This window comes from Barbus barbus (assembly GCF_936440315.1).
Source record: "Barbus barbus genome assembly, chromosome: 26".
Classification (NCBI taxonomy): Eukaryota; Metazoa; Chordata; class Actinopteri; order Cypriniformes; family Cyprinidae; genus Barbus; species Barbus barbus.
The window spans coordinates 11,001,163-11,018,699 of NC_136754.1; the positions used below are offsets into that span (position 1 = coordinate 11,001,163).

The window sequence follows — 17,537 nt, forward strand, 5'->3', positions numbered from 1 at the left end:
TTGTGTTTCAGGGAGTAAACTGGGAGCCATGGAAGGGGCACCTCCAGTCTCTTGACTTTGCAGAAATTAAGATCCGGCCAGTGGGAGCAGTGGGAAGACAGAAGAGGTCATTGAAAAGGAGAGTAGCTGTGTATTAATGATCACTTGACAAAACTACAAAATGTTATATTAAAATCCAAAACATATGGGAATTGGATCAAACCAAGTTGGAATAGTTCTTCATATCAGGAAAGCCACTCTATGCTGTAGATTGTATGCTGTGTAACTGTATTTTGTATCATTTTACAAAAGGCAGATTTTTAATAGAATATGCTATACTTTTTCAATTTAGTATATATACACCCTGTATATGAAAGAAATCCAAACCAAAATTTGTAGCATGACTGACATCACAGTGCCATTCCTAACCCAAAGGGTGTTTTTCATACATTTAAGTGAAGGTGTATTACATTATAATCTTAAAAAAAAAACTCCTTTTCATTTTATTACAGTGTTTTGCACCAAAGGACTTTGTACAGTATGATAAAGTTTTGAATGGTTATTCAGGATTTTTCCCCATCATAATACCTGACAATCATGATTTAATTCAAATGTCATGTATAAAAAGATGTTTTATAACAGATATTAAGCTATAATGTCTTCCATCTGGTTGTGTACCAAATCAAGTGTCACATATTTTCACAGAAATAAAATTTGTTGAAATAAAAAAGCGGTTGGAATATTTCACTCACACATTTGAAGATCAGAGTTGACTGGCTGTACTGCCAGAAATTATGGGAAATTAGGAAAATTGCACCGCATACTGCAGCATTTCAACATAATCGTCACTGCAGTGGGATGGTTGCTCGAAAATCTTCACATCACCCCCTCAGAGTAACCGGAAATGTAAGTTTAGATCATACCCGGAAAATAACTGTTCTTATAGAGGAACTGACATCAGAAGGAGACATATCAGCCTCAGCAGGAGCTGGACTGTATTGGCTCATCTTCAGGTCTCCAGACATCTGCCAAACTGGCATATACTGGGCAAATAGCAGGCTAAAGAAATGTGGTTTTTATTTTTATTTATTTTCTTTCTATAGGCATGTTTTGTTCAAAATCCCCATGGATTCTGGTACCGAAATGTACCATAAAGAGTCCCGGACCCCTTTCGCACCGCTCAACAAAAGTGGCATGTGTTCAGCCTGCAGCTTAGCGTGCTTCATTTTTCTCTCATCAGTCCATGGCTGAATCACTGTTTTGAATGGGGTTTGCTATATTTCCTCTCTCCGCCTTCTTCTCCTGCATTAGTGTGAGCTGGAGCATGAGACAAAACAAGGTCTGTTTGGGTGGAGGGATCTGGACTGTGGGTGTGTTTAACTAGGGGCGAATTTCCCTTTCAGACCTCTGCCCTGCCTCCTGACGCTCACAACTGTTATGTGATGGAAAGTAGCAGCAATAGGGTGTGTCTGTGGCTGAAAATGTTCACTAAGTGCTTTTTTTCCATATAAACATGCAGACGATTTATCACACCTTGCTTTTACCATATTCTAGGGCTATCGATTAAATTTGAATGAACCATCTGAAGTGTAGGCGTATGAAACCTTCAACTGCATATGTGTGTGTATGTATGTGTATATATATATATATATATATATATATATATATATATATACAGTGTGTGTGTATATATATATATATATATATATATATATATATACACGTGTATATATATATATATATATATATATATATATATATTCAAATGCATATCTGTACATAAACACACACATATGTGTAATTAAATTACAGTTACTTATGGAAAATATATACTACAAAGGGGGTTACATTTGAATATTTCTTGTATTAATATTTATTATTTCTTGTTATGATTTTAAAACTGTAATTAACCTCAGAACAATTGTGAAAGCAAAAAGAGGTGCTAAGTCTGATTTTGTGGTGGCTGTGCTTCTAATTACTATAATCTTAATTCAAGTGATGAAGGATTTTGAAAGTCTGACAGCAATCATTAGTGTTGAGTACTACTATAAGGTTAACCCTGCCTGCATGCTTTAAATGTTTGAAAATGATTAACATGAAAACATTCATTTGAAATTTAGAAAAGCAATCAAACAGTAATCAGTTACATTACTTTAATAAAGTAATTGAAATAGTTACTTATTACATTTTAAATAGGGTAACTTGCAATTTGTAACCTGGTGGCCAAAATTGTTAGAACTCGGCATATTTAAGAGGTCTTTGTTTAATTGGCCATTACAATACCCATAATCTTTTTGAAACTTTTACTTATAAAATTGCCAGAACCACCTGCGATGGAAGGAATTGGCTGGAACGGCCCCCTCAAAGTCCAGACCTCAACGCCATCGAGCAAATTTGGGGTGAGTTGGAAAATAAACTAGACAGATCTATTGTCCATTCAAAGCAAAGCCTTTGGCTTGAGTTGCAGAAGGCATGGGATAACATTAGTGTTGAAGTTCTCAGGAAATATACTGACACTAGTTGAAAGATGTTTCGGTCCCATTTTATATTAGGTGGCCTTAACTACTGTACTTACGTACTTATGTACTTACATTTAAATTAATCATTTGTTACAATGCACTTATTGTGTACATACATGTTTTTACATTGTACTTTTATTTTTTAAAAGACCTATATGTAATTACATCTGCAATTAATTACACTGTTGACCCATCCCTTACACCTTGACCCACCCTTACACCTACCCATACCACAAAACCTGTCCCTAACCTTACCTGTATCCCACCTCTATAGCAGCAATAGTGTTTTGCAATACAGTATGAACTCAATAAGTGCATTGTACTTATATTTTAATGTAAGTACAGTTAAGGCCACCTAATATAAAGTGTGACCGAAGTTTCTTATGTTCACCAAGGCTGCATTTACTGTATTAAATATATTGCATTTACTGAAATAATATGTGTGTGTGTGTGTGTGTGTGTGTAATGGTTTCATAGTTGTTTAACATGATTAAACAAATTATTGTGTTAACTTATTACATTTAAATACATTTTTTATTGACTTTGACAGGTCTAAAAGTACAAAATACAGCACACAATAAATATAAAAATAATTTTATTTAATTTTGCAATAATTAAAAAAAAGACAAGTCTGAAATAATCTGCATGCATCAACCTGCATTGCAACAGAGTAAGAAAATGCTGCTTTAGCATATTCATACAAACTGACACTCATTTTCTTGCAGAACTGGGCTGATCAAAGCTTTGCTATCACATATGTTGAACAAAAGTGCAAGAAACAGAACTTGACAGCTTTGTTGTTCAAACAAATGAAACGTTCTCCTTTGATCCAGCTGTACCAGAAACCAAAAATCAATGAAGGACAAGTATGATCCAACCTCACTGATTACATAATGAATAATTCAGTGGTTCCCCTACCTGAAATGCATGGTAGTGAAACACAGCAGTTAAGTGAAAAAAAGAACATGATGAATGTTAATGCATGACTTTCTGACATGCCTAATCAGAATGTGTTGAAGTACCACAAAACATCTAATTATGGCACTGCAAACATCCCAGCATCTGAAAAGTGCAAGAAGATCAAAGTTTGTTTATCAGCAAGCTCAATTACACTCAACTGTGATGATAAAGTTGTATCTATCAGTCTGAGGTTTGAACAGAGTATAATCATGTTTTCACTGCATTGTGAATGAAGGTGTTTAGGAGGAAATTATGAGATCAGTGTCATGGTGTTGTCGAACTGCCCTCTAGTAAATCCATCCATATGCATCACAGATCCAACACAGAGCCCACCAGACCCCCCCCCCCCCCCCCCCCCCCCCACACACACACATTTAAATAATGGTTTCTCAGGCAAAATAATGGTTTTCTCAGGCGAATCATCACAGACAGAAAGGCAGGTTATATTTATAGAGACATTGTTTTGTGAGGAAACTATCAATTTCTGAAGCCATTTAAGGCAACTCATTTCAAGTGAAGGACAAGTGGTTGCGACCCACTAAGTGCGTCACTACAAGTTTTTGACATCTGTATATTACAGCATCTTTGGAAAATTATTTTATTCAAGATTTGGTTTAAGTGCAGCTTTTAGAAGCATTTGAAATTGTGGTAAACTCTTTGGAAATCTGACATATTTCTGACATTTGATCCTTTTAGAAATGTTAAACAAGCAATATCACACAAGTGTTGTTCCAAATATTGCAGGAAATCACATGGTTGCACGTGATATATATTTTATACAGCAGTTAAAAAAATTAGAATTTCATATTGAGTAACTTACATTTTAGACACAATATTGTATTTTCACCCCGCCAACTAACAAATTCCAAAAGTAGCCAAAACAGAATCAACTGGTGCGTCTCTTAACAGTGCTATGTTTCATTCCAGAATGAATTTAGGATGAATTGGTTATGTAAATGATTCAATGACTCATTTATATAGATGGTAACTGTAGTTTCATTCCTGAATGAATCTTTGTATTTGAACAAATCATTTGAATAAATAAATCAAAGATACACTCATAACTCAGTTGTTGCACACATTCAGAAAAACAGAGTACTAATAATACTGATACAGTTACACTATTTGTTAGGCCACATTTACAAGACTACATAGTTCAAGTGACCCAATTCAGATTTTTTCCTCCCATGTAGCACAGATCAGATATGATCCACCAACATGGAAACATGGAAAAAGCACACAGATTCAGAGCAGTTTCAGGCCTCATTCATATGTGGAAATAAATCTGGTATAAATTGGATACGCAAGTGAATAGATCAGATATTCCTGTCAATGCGACTCGTATGCTCAATCCAGTGGAGTCGTGCTGAAATCCCATAGTTTTCAAAAGCTTTTCATCTGCCTCCATTGTAAATCATGCCATCTTTACTCCCTTTTCCGCTTAAGTTTTTCCAGGTCAGTACGTCTACCTTGGGCTGTTTTGCCAAGTGTATAGTGTAAATGCAGACATCAGTTATGGGTCATCAAAAAAATTGGATATAGTCAACAAACTGGTTATTGGGCATCAAGACCTGCAGTGTAAATGCAGCCTTAGTGGCCATTTAGACTGAATGCTTTTTGCGGTGTAAAAATGTTTATTAATTTATTTCTTCTAACATTGGTTATTGGAAAGCCTTTCAGGAAAACACACCATACAGCATTTTCTTGCACATTCATTCACTCCTAAACGTCAATACAAAAATTCTTTTGAAATTCTCTTTTGAATTTTTTACATTCAGGCACATTTTAGTAAACACTAAAGACACTTTTGTACCTTTACATGTACCATGAAGATAAATAAATATAAAATTATTCACACCATAGTCAGTGCAAGTCTTTCATTACTCAAAGGATCTGTTTTGACGGAGATCCACAAGTCTTCATTATTCTGGCTGCCGTTTTTCTTTTTCTTCTTTTCGGTTTTCATATTTGTGACCGAGGTCTCCTCTTTACGACAACAACACCGGCATCCGTCAGCATTACGACAGCAGCAACAATGACAGCACACCAGCAGAGATGTGAAGAGGACAACCAGCGGTAAAGTCAGAAGCACTACCAGGCACACCGTGTTGTAGACACTCTGGTCGTGCTTGGATGAAGCGAGGTTCCATATATAATTGAAAAACTGCAGGATTTCCTCCTTCATGGTTCAGCGAGAGTTCTTCAAAATCCCTTTGGAGTTCCTATAGAGATCAAACCCAATGAGATCTGAGATGTAAAGCCACCGTAGAGCCGATTAAACCAGTAATTAGCATGGGATTTCTATCTAGAGATCAATAAATTGTCCATTTGATCCAGATCCAAAACCTGCTAAATGTTCTTATGTCATAGCAAGTCCCATCCTGAGGAAATATCACACAAGCCAATTGTAATAAATGGTGGATGGACCACTTCAAAATCCTCGATGCACAGAGTTATTGCTTTAATCCCAAACTAGACCGTTTATCTCATAAAACGCTTTGCCTTTGGGGTCTAAGAACAAAGCATCGCTTATGAGATGTTTCTCTTTGACTTTGCACGATTCATATCTTGTGGATCTGAGAATTGGAGAGATCGTGGGTTGTGTTTATACTGGGTGGATTCCTCTCAGCATCAGTCCCTCTGGAGACTCCAACTCTATTTTAGTCTCTTCTGCCTTGACTCTCACAGATGTGATGGAATGAGGGCATTTCTGGAGAGAGAGAGAAAGATGGAGAGCAAGAGAATAAAGAAATATCAAGAAAAAGAGAGAGAGCAGAAGTTAAGTCAGCTGTGGATCCTCAAGTGACTCCATGTCTCTCATGTATTCTGACTCACATCAATGTTGCAGGCCTGAGTCATGAGTGCACAGCTACATGAGTCAAATCAGGTCTAAAAACAAATCTGTATACGCAGCTGAGTGGGTCATGCTATTTACTTATTTTATTTACTTATTTTATACTTTTTATTAACATTTTTTGTCAAATATGAACTATGTAAATAAAAATATAAATATAAAAATAAACATATTTATTATTTGATTATTATAGATGGCAAAATCAGACTTTGGATAGTTAATTATTTCAGTGATGCTATTATGTTCACTTGTTTTGTTTTATTGTTTCAATGTAATCCAGAAAAATGGACAAATATATTATAAAAGCAAAGAAAGAATACATTATACATCCTTACATAAGGAAGGATGAGGAAACAATGAATATACTCAACTAGAAACACTCTGACGTGAATTCATATACCACAATGATGGTGACAAAAAGATATGCTCAGGAAAACCACCATATGACAGATAACTGACGTTTAGAAGAAATACCACAGCAACATAATGCTATCAATGTAATAATGCAGCAAATTTGTACTGTAAGTTTAACTAAAGTTTAATGATTACATGTAAACTTAGTTTGAGTTGCTATTCGTCCCAAGATTTAGACCACAATGTAGGTCACTGTAGGTACAGTATGTCTCCATTAAACAATACTGCATGTTTTACCTAAAATATTAACTCACTTTCATGCCACATGATTTTTCATACATAGATACACCACATCAACACAAATTCATAATGTTTAGTAACTATAGTAAAAACAAGAAACATTTTGAAGCACTTGGCAAATTCCCGCATCCCCAATCAGGTTTTTTTTTCAAATTCACTTAAAATTTTTAAACTAGCAATTGTGAGTATTCGTATATACATTTACTCTTTGACATAAAAAATCAGTTTATGTTGATACACCCTCCCCACCCTGTTACTGATACTTGCCATTTAAAGTCTTAACCATATGCCCTAAATTACGTGGCTTCTTAGAAGTGACATCATTTCTTTGGAAGGAAAGAACAAAGTATTTGACAAACTTTATTTCATTACTCAAACATGAGTTTTTATCATTTTTCAGAAGACTTACTGTATAGCCTAAAAATTAAAATGTCCACCCTGTTGTGTCAGTATATACATGATAAATTAATAGACTGTATAACTGTATATTAAAATTATTTCTAAATCATCTCCTAGAATGTTGTTTTTTCATAACTAGTAATGGGCTTCATTAGCTTAAACGTCCACCCTGTTACACACTGCACTGAAAAAATGTCATGTAACAGGGTGGACAATAATTGGTCATGATTATTTTGTTCTACTAGGCTGAGCTTGCCCAGTGTTTTTTTCTGAAAGACAGACCTTTTCTCCCTCAGGCTAAAAAAATAATAAAATGTTTAATTTTTTCCCCAATCCTGCTCAAAATCCACCAAACTGTAGGAATGATCCTGGTGTGGATTCATGAAGTTTGCTTACTGACTGATGCCTTTTTTTTTACCCTGAATTTATTTGTTTATCTTTTGTTTCTTTATATATATATATATATATATATATATATATATATATATATATATATGTGTATGTATATATATAAATATATATATATATATATATATATATACATAATGAGCATATAATGCACATTTTCAGATTCAAATTCAACAAATTTACTTTATGAAATTTATTTGATTTTTAGAAATCACAGTACATAAAGTTGTTTTCTAAAATTTTATATTTAAATATGCCAGTGAGTCATTATAAAATTACATATGCACAAATTTGCATATATTTCTAGAACAGAAATAGGAAAATTTAATGAAGGCAGGTTCAAAGTTCCCGTTTCATTTTGTCAAGATATATAAAGTTTTCACAAAGGAGTTTTTAAATATCTCTTTTAATTACTCTATAAATCAGAAAATACTATCAACAACCAGAGAAGAGATATGTGATGATATGTAAACACACCTTTCTGTAAAAACTTTCAGAATATATACAGGAATAAAATTATAAAGTCTGGTGTATGCAAGCACCCCTAAAGTGGAGATTTCTAGCAAAAAAACAACAACTAATTTCGCGAAAATGTATCGTATTGTATGCAGATTGAAATCTACAGATAAAGTGTGATAAAATAAAGACTTCAATATATATTTTGGATGTTTTCTTTGCACTAGTCTGATAAGAGTTTATAGAAGTTATGGGATTGCATATTTTCATATCTCCCCTATTACTAAACAAAAAAATCCTCTGTTTCCCAAATGTTGTGTTGCACAAACTTTCTGAAGCCTCAGCATCTTGTTTTGGCTGTGCACGGTTCATGCGGGCAATGTGTTCGCCCTGCTTCCTGCAGACAGTTTCACAACAGGAAGTCTGTTAGTGCAGCATAATTTTTTAGATGTGATAAACACCTATGCAATAAAAGGCAACTCTCTTCTCAAATACAGACAAATTGAAGACTCCAAGAAGCTTAGCACTAAAAGGCATCATATCATGTTTCCCATTTTGAAGTTTCAGCCGTAGAGTTGTTTAAGACTTCAAGAGCATTCAGCTCTGCGTTCTCATACTCATCCTTCACCTCCTCAGCACGACCCTTCTGAAGAAGAACAATCACTTTAAGTAATTCTCAGATCGGCAGAGGAATGGTAAACAGGAAGACTCTCACAGCTTCACACAAAGCCAGGATGGAGCTCAGAATTTCACTGACAACATCAGTTACATGCAAAGACATGCTGTTGTGCAAGTCAAATTCCTCCAAAATTTGTGAAGAGATTATTAGATTAAACCAGGTAGACAAGTAATTTTTTCAGAGGCTCACAAGCAATTTAACACATTTCGAAAAGACAAATACAGGGACATGATGAACCTCACACAAGAGAGGACACGGTCTAAATAAAGCACAGGCCCTTAGGGGTCCAAAATGTGTCTTCAGAAAGAGGGCAAACAGAAAGCGCTGCGCAATTGCTTAGTTTCATCAGTTGAAAGCTCTATATCAAACAAAACCTAAAGAGTCTGTCTTATATTCAAACTCTTGCTTGCTTCTAGACCTGTTATGGAAATATTTACAAAACCAGAGGATCTGTATAAACCTCCACCTGTCCTGACGATGCCCAGTTTATATTCATGAATGATATTTATCTCCTGCCTTCCTATGGTGATGTCAAATAGCAATATTTTTCAGACTTGAAAGCAAAGTGCACAATCCCAGGCCTCAATATAAACAAATTGTTTTAGCACATCTTTTCCAAGACTAATCTGGAAAAAGGTCAACAGTTATTTAAGGAACATCAGCCAGACAGCAGTTAAGCAAGTCATATCGCAGAATGCACATGTGGTATATATCAAAATTAGAAAAACATATTTCTCAGCAAACATATTTCTAACCCACAAGCTTCTCCATTACACAGAATGTCAGTTACGACGCAGGAGGAGCTCAGAAGTTAAAGGGGCATATGGCCAGAATTGAGTTCTCAGCTTTGCCACATGTGACAAACAGATGCTCATCAGGCTGGCAATCCATCATTTCTCAGCCCATAAGCATTAAACCTTACCGGCTCTGATCAGGGGTCAGTCCAGAAGTCTCTGCAGGCATCACATAACCCTCGTTTCAGCAACACAATCTGCTGCTCTGAATGGACGGCACGTACGGCACATATCCACTGCTGTACCTGAAGCCTGTGTATGAGAGGAGGAGTCGAGTCACTGTTTCTCAGTCTTCCTGGGCCGTACAGTATAAGAAAGAGCCCTCTGTCTGCTCGCAAATCTTTTGCCTGACACACTGCATTCTTGTGGTTACTTTATAAACTCAACTTGCCTGTGATGTCACAGAACGAAGGGAGGGGAAAATGTGTCACCGTGTTTACATAGTGCCCACAATCAGTGTTTAGCATGTAATGAAATCATTTTGAAAGTTCACTGATGAACTAGAGTTAAGATGAGTGAGACAATAGTCTCAAATCCTTTCTTGCATTTTAAGAAATTTTTGTGCTTTTAGACTGAAGTGCAGTAAAACTGAAAATGTTCTTTCACATTGAATGAGGACAAAAGTAATAGTGCATTCTTGTAGCATATTTGATTTATATGGCTTGCAACATTTAGAAAATGAACAGTGAATAGGGTTTAGTTACACTTATGAATATGCCACTGTACCAAAACAAGGGATTATATAGATTCGAATAACAGAATTATCCTTGACTTAACAAAATGGGTCAGGTTAGCCCCATTTCCCTTTATTATTTTCTAACTCATAACATTCCCTACAATTTTTTTTTAATGTAAAAATTATAGTAGTGAATATTACACTACCATTCAAATGTTTTTGGGAAGCACTATTTTTAAGTTTTTATATATATATATATATTTTAAGTATCTGATTCTCACCAAGGCTGTATTCATTTGATCAAAAACATAGTAAAAACAATAATATTGTGAAGTATTATTACAATATCTGTCTCAGAATATATTATTATATTGTGTCTCATATTATTATTATAATAACTGAAATAAGATTAATTTTTAGCAGCCATTAATCCAGTCTTCAGTGTCACGATCCTTCAAAAATCATTCTAATATAGTATTATGGTATGGGAAAATTATTTATTATTGTATTAATATTTTTGCTGAAAGAGTGATACATTTTTTTTTTTCCCCAGACTTTTTTTGGCGAATGAAATTGAAGTTAATATCTATTTTTTTATATATCTATTTTTTTATATATATATCTATCTATCTATCTATATATCTATCTATATGCAGTGTTGGGTAGTAACTAATTACTAGTAATTTAGTTACTGTAATAATATTACTTTTTGCAGTAGCTAGTAGTGTGACTAATTACTAATAAGATTTCAGTAATAATAGTAGTTACTATCCATTAAACAGCTTAGTTACTTAGTTACTTTTGATGCCTCAACCCCGCTGATTTATAATCTAACAATCAAATAATTCCTAGATTTATTTTCATAATTTTCACGACTCGCACATGCATGTGATGTCCCCAGTGCAGCAGGCAAGCTTGGAATTAAAAATATTTTTGGAAAATGAAACAGTTTCTTACAAACTTATGTGATTTGAGAAAATACATAACGAAATATAATCTTATATAGGTAACGGAAAAATGACTTCAAGCTGCACATGACAGTTAATGAGATTAATACAACACTTCTGCTTGAATGTCACTATCAATCACTATTGAGTGTTTGTAATAACTTCTGACTGCGATCCAATATGGATTTTGGTCAAATGATGAGGAAGAAATGTGTTATTAGCAACATTCTAGAAGAATTTTATGTGGACGATATATATATATACATACATACAGGGTAACACTTTTATATATATACATACATACATACATATATATATATATATATATATATATATATATATATATATATATATATATATAAACACACACGCACGCACACACACACACATATGCTGTATATACATGGAGTGAAACAACACAAACGTCGGGAGTTTTCCCGGTGGGCCGCTGTACAATGTGGGCCGGCCCTTTGATAAAATATATATAAAAAATGAATTGTAGTAAATGTACGTAGGCTATAGGCTATCCTTCCATCGGCCCAGACGAATCCGCTTGATTAAAACAAATCTAATTAATATAGTGTGCTCCAGCTCAGTGCAGCCGCAGCTCAAAAGCGCTCGTCAATGTCAAAATGTTTTAAATAGCCAATCAAATCGAAGAAGGCGGGATTTACTGTTCACAGACGCTGAGCTGCACGCGACTTGAATGCAAGCTGAGGTAAGCAACTAAACATGAGGAGACAATTCAGCAATATTTGCCAACCGTTTACGATAAAAAAAAAAAAAAAGTTAAATGAAAGACATTAATTTTCAGTAAACTACTACTGGACTTTTCAAATTTCTCAGATTTTAATGCCATTTACGTTAAAAATAGACTCCTGCTAGGCCGCTGCGTGCGGTGTGAATGCTCTAATCCAGGGATCCTCAAATCTGGCTCGCGAGATCCACTTTCCTGCAGAGTTTCACTCTAACCCTAATCAAAATAAAAGATTAGGAAATAAAAGCCAGAAATGGATGAGGAGAGTTTCATCCTCGAAGTTGAATATGACACCAAAAATCCTTTTTTACAAAGACAATTTAAAAAATGGAGTTTAATTGCAGGAGTTGTATGAGTAGTAAACAAAATTTAACCGGACAAAATATAAACATTAAGCCAACCATTTTAGAAAAGAAAATCGCGAATCCTGCCGCTTCGCTTCTGAAACGCTTCTGGTGTAATAAGTTGGAACAAAACCTCTTCAGAGCCGTAACGTGCCGCAGATCGTTCAGGGGTCAAATCAGGGGTTACGCTCTGTTTGCGCGTTCAGTGTGAAACGGCGTTTAAAGATTATGTGCTTTAATCTGTTAAGCATGGAAAAACTGAGAAATGCAGAACTGAGCATTTATTTTGGGCACATTCAATACTTGAACTTCTCTTAGTCAACCAAGCGAAACAGGAAGGTTTCCAACCCTGCCGATGCTCATTTCCAACCAACACTACTTTCACAATTTTGACTGTCCTGGCTGCTTTGTTAAACTTAAACAGAAGCAAGAGAAGCATTGTCTGGATTTTATATGTATTCATACATGTAAAATGTGTAAAACCTTCTACCAGACTTAGGTTGTTGTGTCCTTGATGGTGTAAACCTGGACTCATGACTTTTGATGTCTCACAGGGTTGAGGTTATTGTGGTTATTCACACCCAACTGTATAGATCCAGGGAAGGCAGACTCAAAAATGATCTCTCTCTACCAGCCTCTTCAATCATCTTTCTGTCTGACGTTCTGTCCTCTGATTGGATCCCTCAGAAGCAGTAAACTGCACATCCCAAAGGCACAGGGTGTGCTTTGGAAACATTAGGGTGTCGGATTTTTGAGTAGTCCCTCTGATGAAAAATAAAGCAGGCTGCCTCTGAATCCAAATATAGCCCAGACCGTTCATATCCAGTCACAACTGTAGCCCATGAGTCATTCTAATGAAATGTATTAGAACGGTGCTATGAAAACAAGAGGAGGGACCAGTGAATGCTCTGTGCTCTGCCATAAATGGACCTGCTCCCTCCTAACTCGCAATACTGCTGGGACTGAAGAAGTCATTTTTCCAATTCTTTTTTGTATACTGTTCCATTTCAAACCAAGAGTGAGGTAATGTTTGCATGTAAAATTTGTAAATTTCCTTACTAGACTTCTGGAGGGACACATTTCTTAAAACAGGGAACTACCCAATTTAGAAAAGACGGAAGGCTACACGAATTTGTGTTGAACCTTGAAATTGAGCTTCCTGTTTCACACGCACCCCACCTATCCCTCTCACTGTCACACTTAAATAAAGATCAGTGTGCTGTGAGAGGTGGAAAGTAATGTTAAAATATGTGGTTTTGTAAATTGAATTCTAAAAGATATTTAAAAATGTAATTGAATTAGCCATTTTTAAAATTAAAATAACCTGCACCTCACCATAATTTCATACAAACAGCCTATATAGATAGGCTAATAAACTACGCTACTTCATGGAGAAATTGTTTCATAATTTTCTAAGATTAACTGAATATTTATGTCAATCACTGGGTTTTTTGCTTCATTTCCTGTTGAGCTGATTACCAATTGAATCGCAGCATGTGTGCTTTTTGCTTTAGTCTATACTTTCATTCAACATAATTTGTGCTTAAAGACCCATGGAAGAAAACTGGACAATCATCATAAAAGAAACATATGAAACATTAAGTATAATTTCTTAAATAACCACTTAATTCTGACTAATATTTCAATAGTTTTAATAACACTAATCTCCTTTTTTTGAGACATTGGTAGTGAGCACTACAATTTGTGCAGGGCATATTATTTTAACAGTGTAATATTAAGATAATGTTTAAGGAATAGTCATCTTCTGTGGAACATAAAATAAAATATTTTGAAGGATGTTAGCAAACTAAACTCTTTCGTTTTCCCCATAGACCAACATTACAACAGAAGTTCACACTTTTTATCAGCATTCTTCGAGATTTTTTTTTTGTGTTCAGCAGGTTTTGTTATGACTTGAGGGTGAATAATTGATGATAGAATTTTCATTTTTGAGTGAACTATCCCTCTAACATTATCTAATGCATGTCAGATTTTTATTTGGATTTTATTTAGAGTCTTGTTGACACATGTACATCATGTTGTTATGTAGTCTAAACATATGACCATATGTTAGTATTGTTCACAGACACTGTTCAGAATATCAGCCTAAATTACTCAAAATAGAAAAACAAACAAGTAGCTTGAGAAAGAAAGAGGTGATAACAGAGATCATGGCTGAACGTGTGAATGTTTACTTCTGCTTTTGGTGAACATGAAAAGAAAAAAAAAAAAACCTTACGTCATTTTTTTTAAAGGAAGATATGAAGGTCAGTATAATTTCTGTCAAAAGATAAAGTTCTTTTAAAGTATTGAATCTTCTTCAGCTGAAAACAGAAAGCTTTAACTAGAACGATTCATTTGAAATGAAGTAACACAAGGCTTAGGTTCAGCCTGGACCATATTGAGGCAAGAAGACAAAACAGTTGCAAAATAATGCCTCCCATAAAAGGCCTCAGGCCTGTACTTATTATTGGGTTTCCAGCCCTAAAGGGCACTTCTGTGGTTTTTGCACCGTATGTTGATACATCTTGATAAAAGGACAAAAGCTTGGGCATGCTCACTACAAGAAGGTTGATGTTGCCTGAGAGCATAAATTCCAACATGGCTGAGGAACTCAGAAAAGCCTGCTTTTGTACTAAAAGCTTCTTTTCTGGAAAGCTATATTTCATACATCAAGCTGAAGTGTGCCCTAGAAATCCAAGCAATATCTTTTCAACAGTTGTCACGCATGCCACAAAATTAGGTGCAATATAAACTTATTGTCTTTCTGTTTGAATGACAACATGCGCCTCCGGATTGACACTTTTCTACAAGCAAACCATCAAAACAATGACTAATTCATCACACACAGATGAAGAAAGCTCATATTTATCAGTTAGTTTACCATTTATATTGCAGCCTAAATGAGCCGTGAAGTCAGGATGGATGAAAATGATCTTATGCTGAAATAAATCTTTAAAGACAGGTAGTATTATAATATTGAAAACAAGCTTCAATGCTTTGCCTGACTGATTAACCAACATAAAACATTTTATACTTTACAGGCTAATTAAGGAAGTGTAAATGATAGCATGCTTAAAAAGCATATAATCTCATTTGTTTCATTTCTCAGTTCCACTGACCTGTCAAGATCAGGAAAAGAAACTACAAATAAAGACATATCACTTCTTTTAGCAAACTATTCATTCTTCTGCATAGAAATCACCTGCAGTTGTATGCATGTTGCTTACCTTCAGATGCACATCGATTGCCGGCGTTTCCACAACATGTGCATGTGACACCGAACGTACCTCCACTGATTATGTTGAAGCTGTTCCAGAGATTTGAACTTGGTTTCTGATTTAACCCTCATGTGTGTGTGTTGCCATTAGAGAGTCCTCCCACAGGCAGTCGCCCAGCCTCTTATTCTAGTGTCAGAAGTGATTAGTTTGCAGCGTTCAGTGACTTGTGAAGATTTGGGGGGTGGTGTATCTGCCTACTTACATCAGACTCACCCTGGGCACGGTGCATGCAGGGACCTACAGCTCTGATAGTAGAGCAAAGAGGTTCTGAGGCCAGGGAGTTCAACCATTTCGAGAGCCCTTTTGATTGGTCATCAGGCCATAGAGTGCATTATCGGGCTACTCTAAGTGTGCTCTGTAAATACCTGCGGCGTGGCTCTCATCTCTACCTCATAACACCTAGAAAGCATTGAAAAGGCAAGCATTAATGTTACTTTAATACGAGCCCTAGCAAGTCAGTTTAAGACTGCTGTCCACCCACCTCCAGTAGATAAAGGGTTATTACAGCTGTAATGGTGAATAGAATCACGTACAAAGAGGATTTCTTATGTATTTTTAGATTATAAATTAACACCTAGCAAGAGTGCGTCTATGGCTGTGAAATGTGTGACGCACAAATGGGAGAGTAGCACAAATAAATGGCATATCAAATTTTGTCACCAAGCAACCACCACTGACTCCTTTTCCTTTTTGTACTTGTCTGAACATTTCCTACAGGAGCGCATGCATCCCTTAACATTTTTTATTGAGAGGTCATGCATATTTAGACCAACAGCTTGATAGTGTGTTATTTACATAAAACAGTTCAATAGTGATATTACTTTCAACACCAAAGTTTGTAAAAAAAAAAAAAGAAGAGACATTTCACACCTAAGCAGTATTCACCTTATTTTTCGATGCGGAATTAGCCTGTTTTCTTTGAATGTGCGAGAGTTCTGATTCATTAGTCACTCTAGGTAAATAACTAAAATAATAACAAGTTAAAATAATATGATAACAAATATGCATAATAATGGACTCTTTTTGCACTGGTGAAATAACTGGAAGCAAATGACACCAGAGGCCTTACACATTCATGTTACAAATGGCTGCTCCTGCTCTTACAATAAAAATTGTATTATTTATGTACCCCAACATAAATTGCTTTATTTAATTCAGATTCAGCTAGACAAAATAGGAACAAATATTTAACACTAGAAAATATATGGCAAACTGTACAAATATAAACATAACAGTAAAAATAACAATATACATACCTGTATATTCTATAACCCTACGTATCACTCGAAACTTTCTGCAGTTTTACATTTTCATTCATTCTGTACGATTTATAAGCTTGTTTCATCATGGGGACCTAAAAAATATTCCCATAAGGTTAGAATTTACTGGTATTATTATACTTGTGGGGACATTTGGTCCCCATAAAAACACAGCCTCTGTATGCATTCTAATCTAAGATTGGACTGTTACTGTATACAGTACATAGCAACCTATAAAGGGTGTCTCAACTGTACCCACTTTACCACCTTGTATATCTCTTAAAATGCTATGTAATCCTTTTAACATTCATGTTAGAAAATATGTCCATTAAGTTGAAATATTACAAAAATATTTTTTTTAACAGAATTTGCATAGCATATGTGTAAATGTAACTTTCATCCTATTATAATTCATAACAATGTACAACTAAACGGCATGTGACGCAATAGGACACCAATCCAAGTACAGTTGATACACTGTCTCAACCATACCCCACTGACATGCTCGCAGGTTTGTCTAGATTATGAAAAGACCTTGCATGGCACAATGTCATAAAATATGTCTATTTTT

General features: G+C 35.2%; 2 protein-coding genes across 11 annotated transcripts in view; one reads left to right on the forward strand and one right to left on the reverse strand.

Annotated features, from left to right (window-relative positions):
• The window catches only part of LOC306846158 (tenascin-N-like), a 64,264-nt gene extending 63,565 nt beyond the window's left edge, over nt 1-699 (forward strand). For all 8 annotated transcript variants that reach the window (XM_079379291.1, XM_079379292.1, XM_079379293.1 and 5 more), the window contains one exon: nt 12-699. In XM_079379291.1, the coding sequence (XP_079235417.1) occupies nt 12-137 (126 nt within the window). In that variant the 3' untranslated portion in view covers nt 138-699. The remainder of the gene's footprint in view (nt 1-11) is intronic.
• A 2,384-nt stretch (nt 700-3,083) lies between these two features.
• Nucleotides 3,084-15,780, reverse strand: LOC306846245 (uncharacterized protein). 3 transcript variants are annotated; one of them, XM_079379475.1, is made up of 3 exons: nt 15,657-15,780; nt 9,831-9,954; nt 3,084-6,168 (listed from the first exon to the last, which is right to left on the reverse strand). In XM_079379475.1, the coding sequence occupies exon 3, from the start codon at nt 5,641-5,643 to the stop codon at nt 5,311-5,313; it is 333 nt and encodes a 110-aa protein (XP_079235601.1). In that variant the 5' UTR covers nt 5,644-6,168; nt 9,831-9,954; nt 15,657-15,780; the 3' UTR covers nt 3,084-5,310. The 3 variants fall into 3 exon arrangements, with proteins under 3 accessions (XP_079235601.1, XP_079235602.1, XP_079235600.1); XM_079379476.1 differs by lacking the exon at nt 9,831-9,954 and having other exon boundaries at nt 15,657-15,761; XM_079379474.1 differs by lacking the exon at nt 15,657-15,780 and having other exon boundaries at nt 9,831-9,969.
• Nucleotides 15,781-17,537: the final 1,757 nt, after the last annotated feature.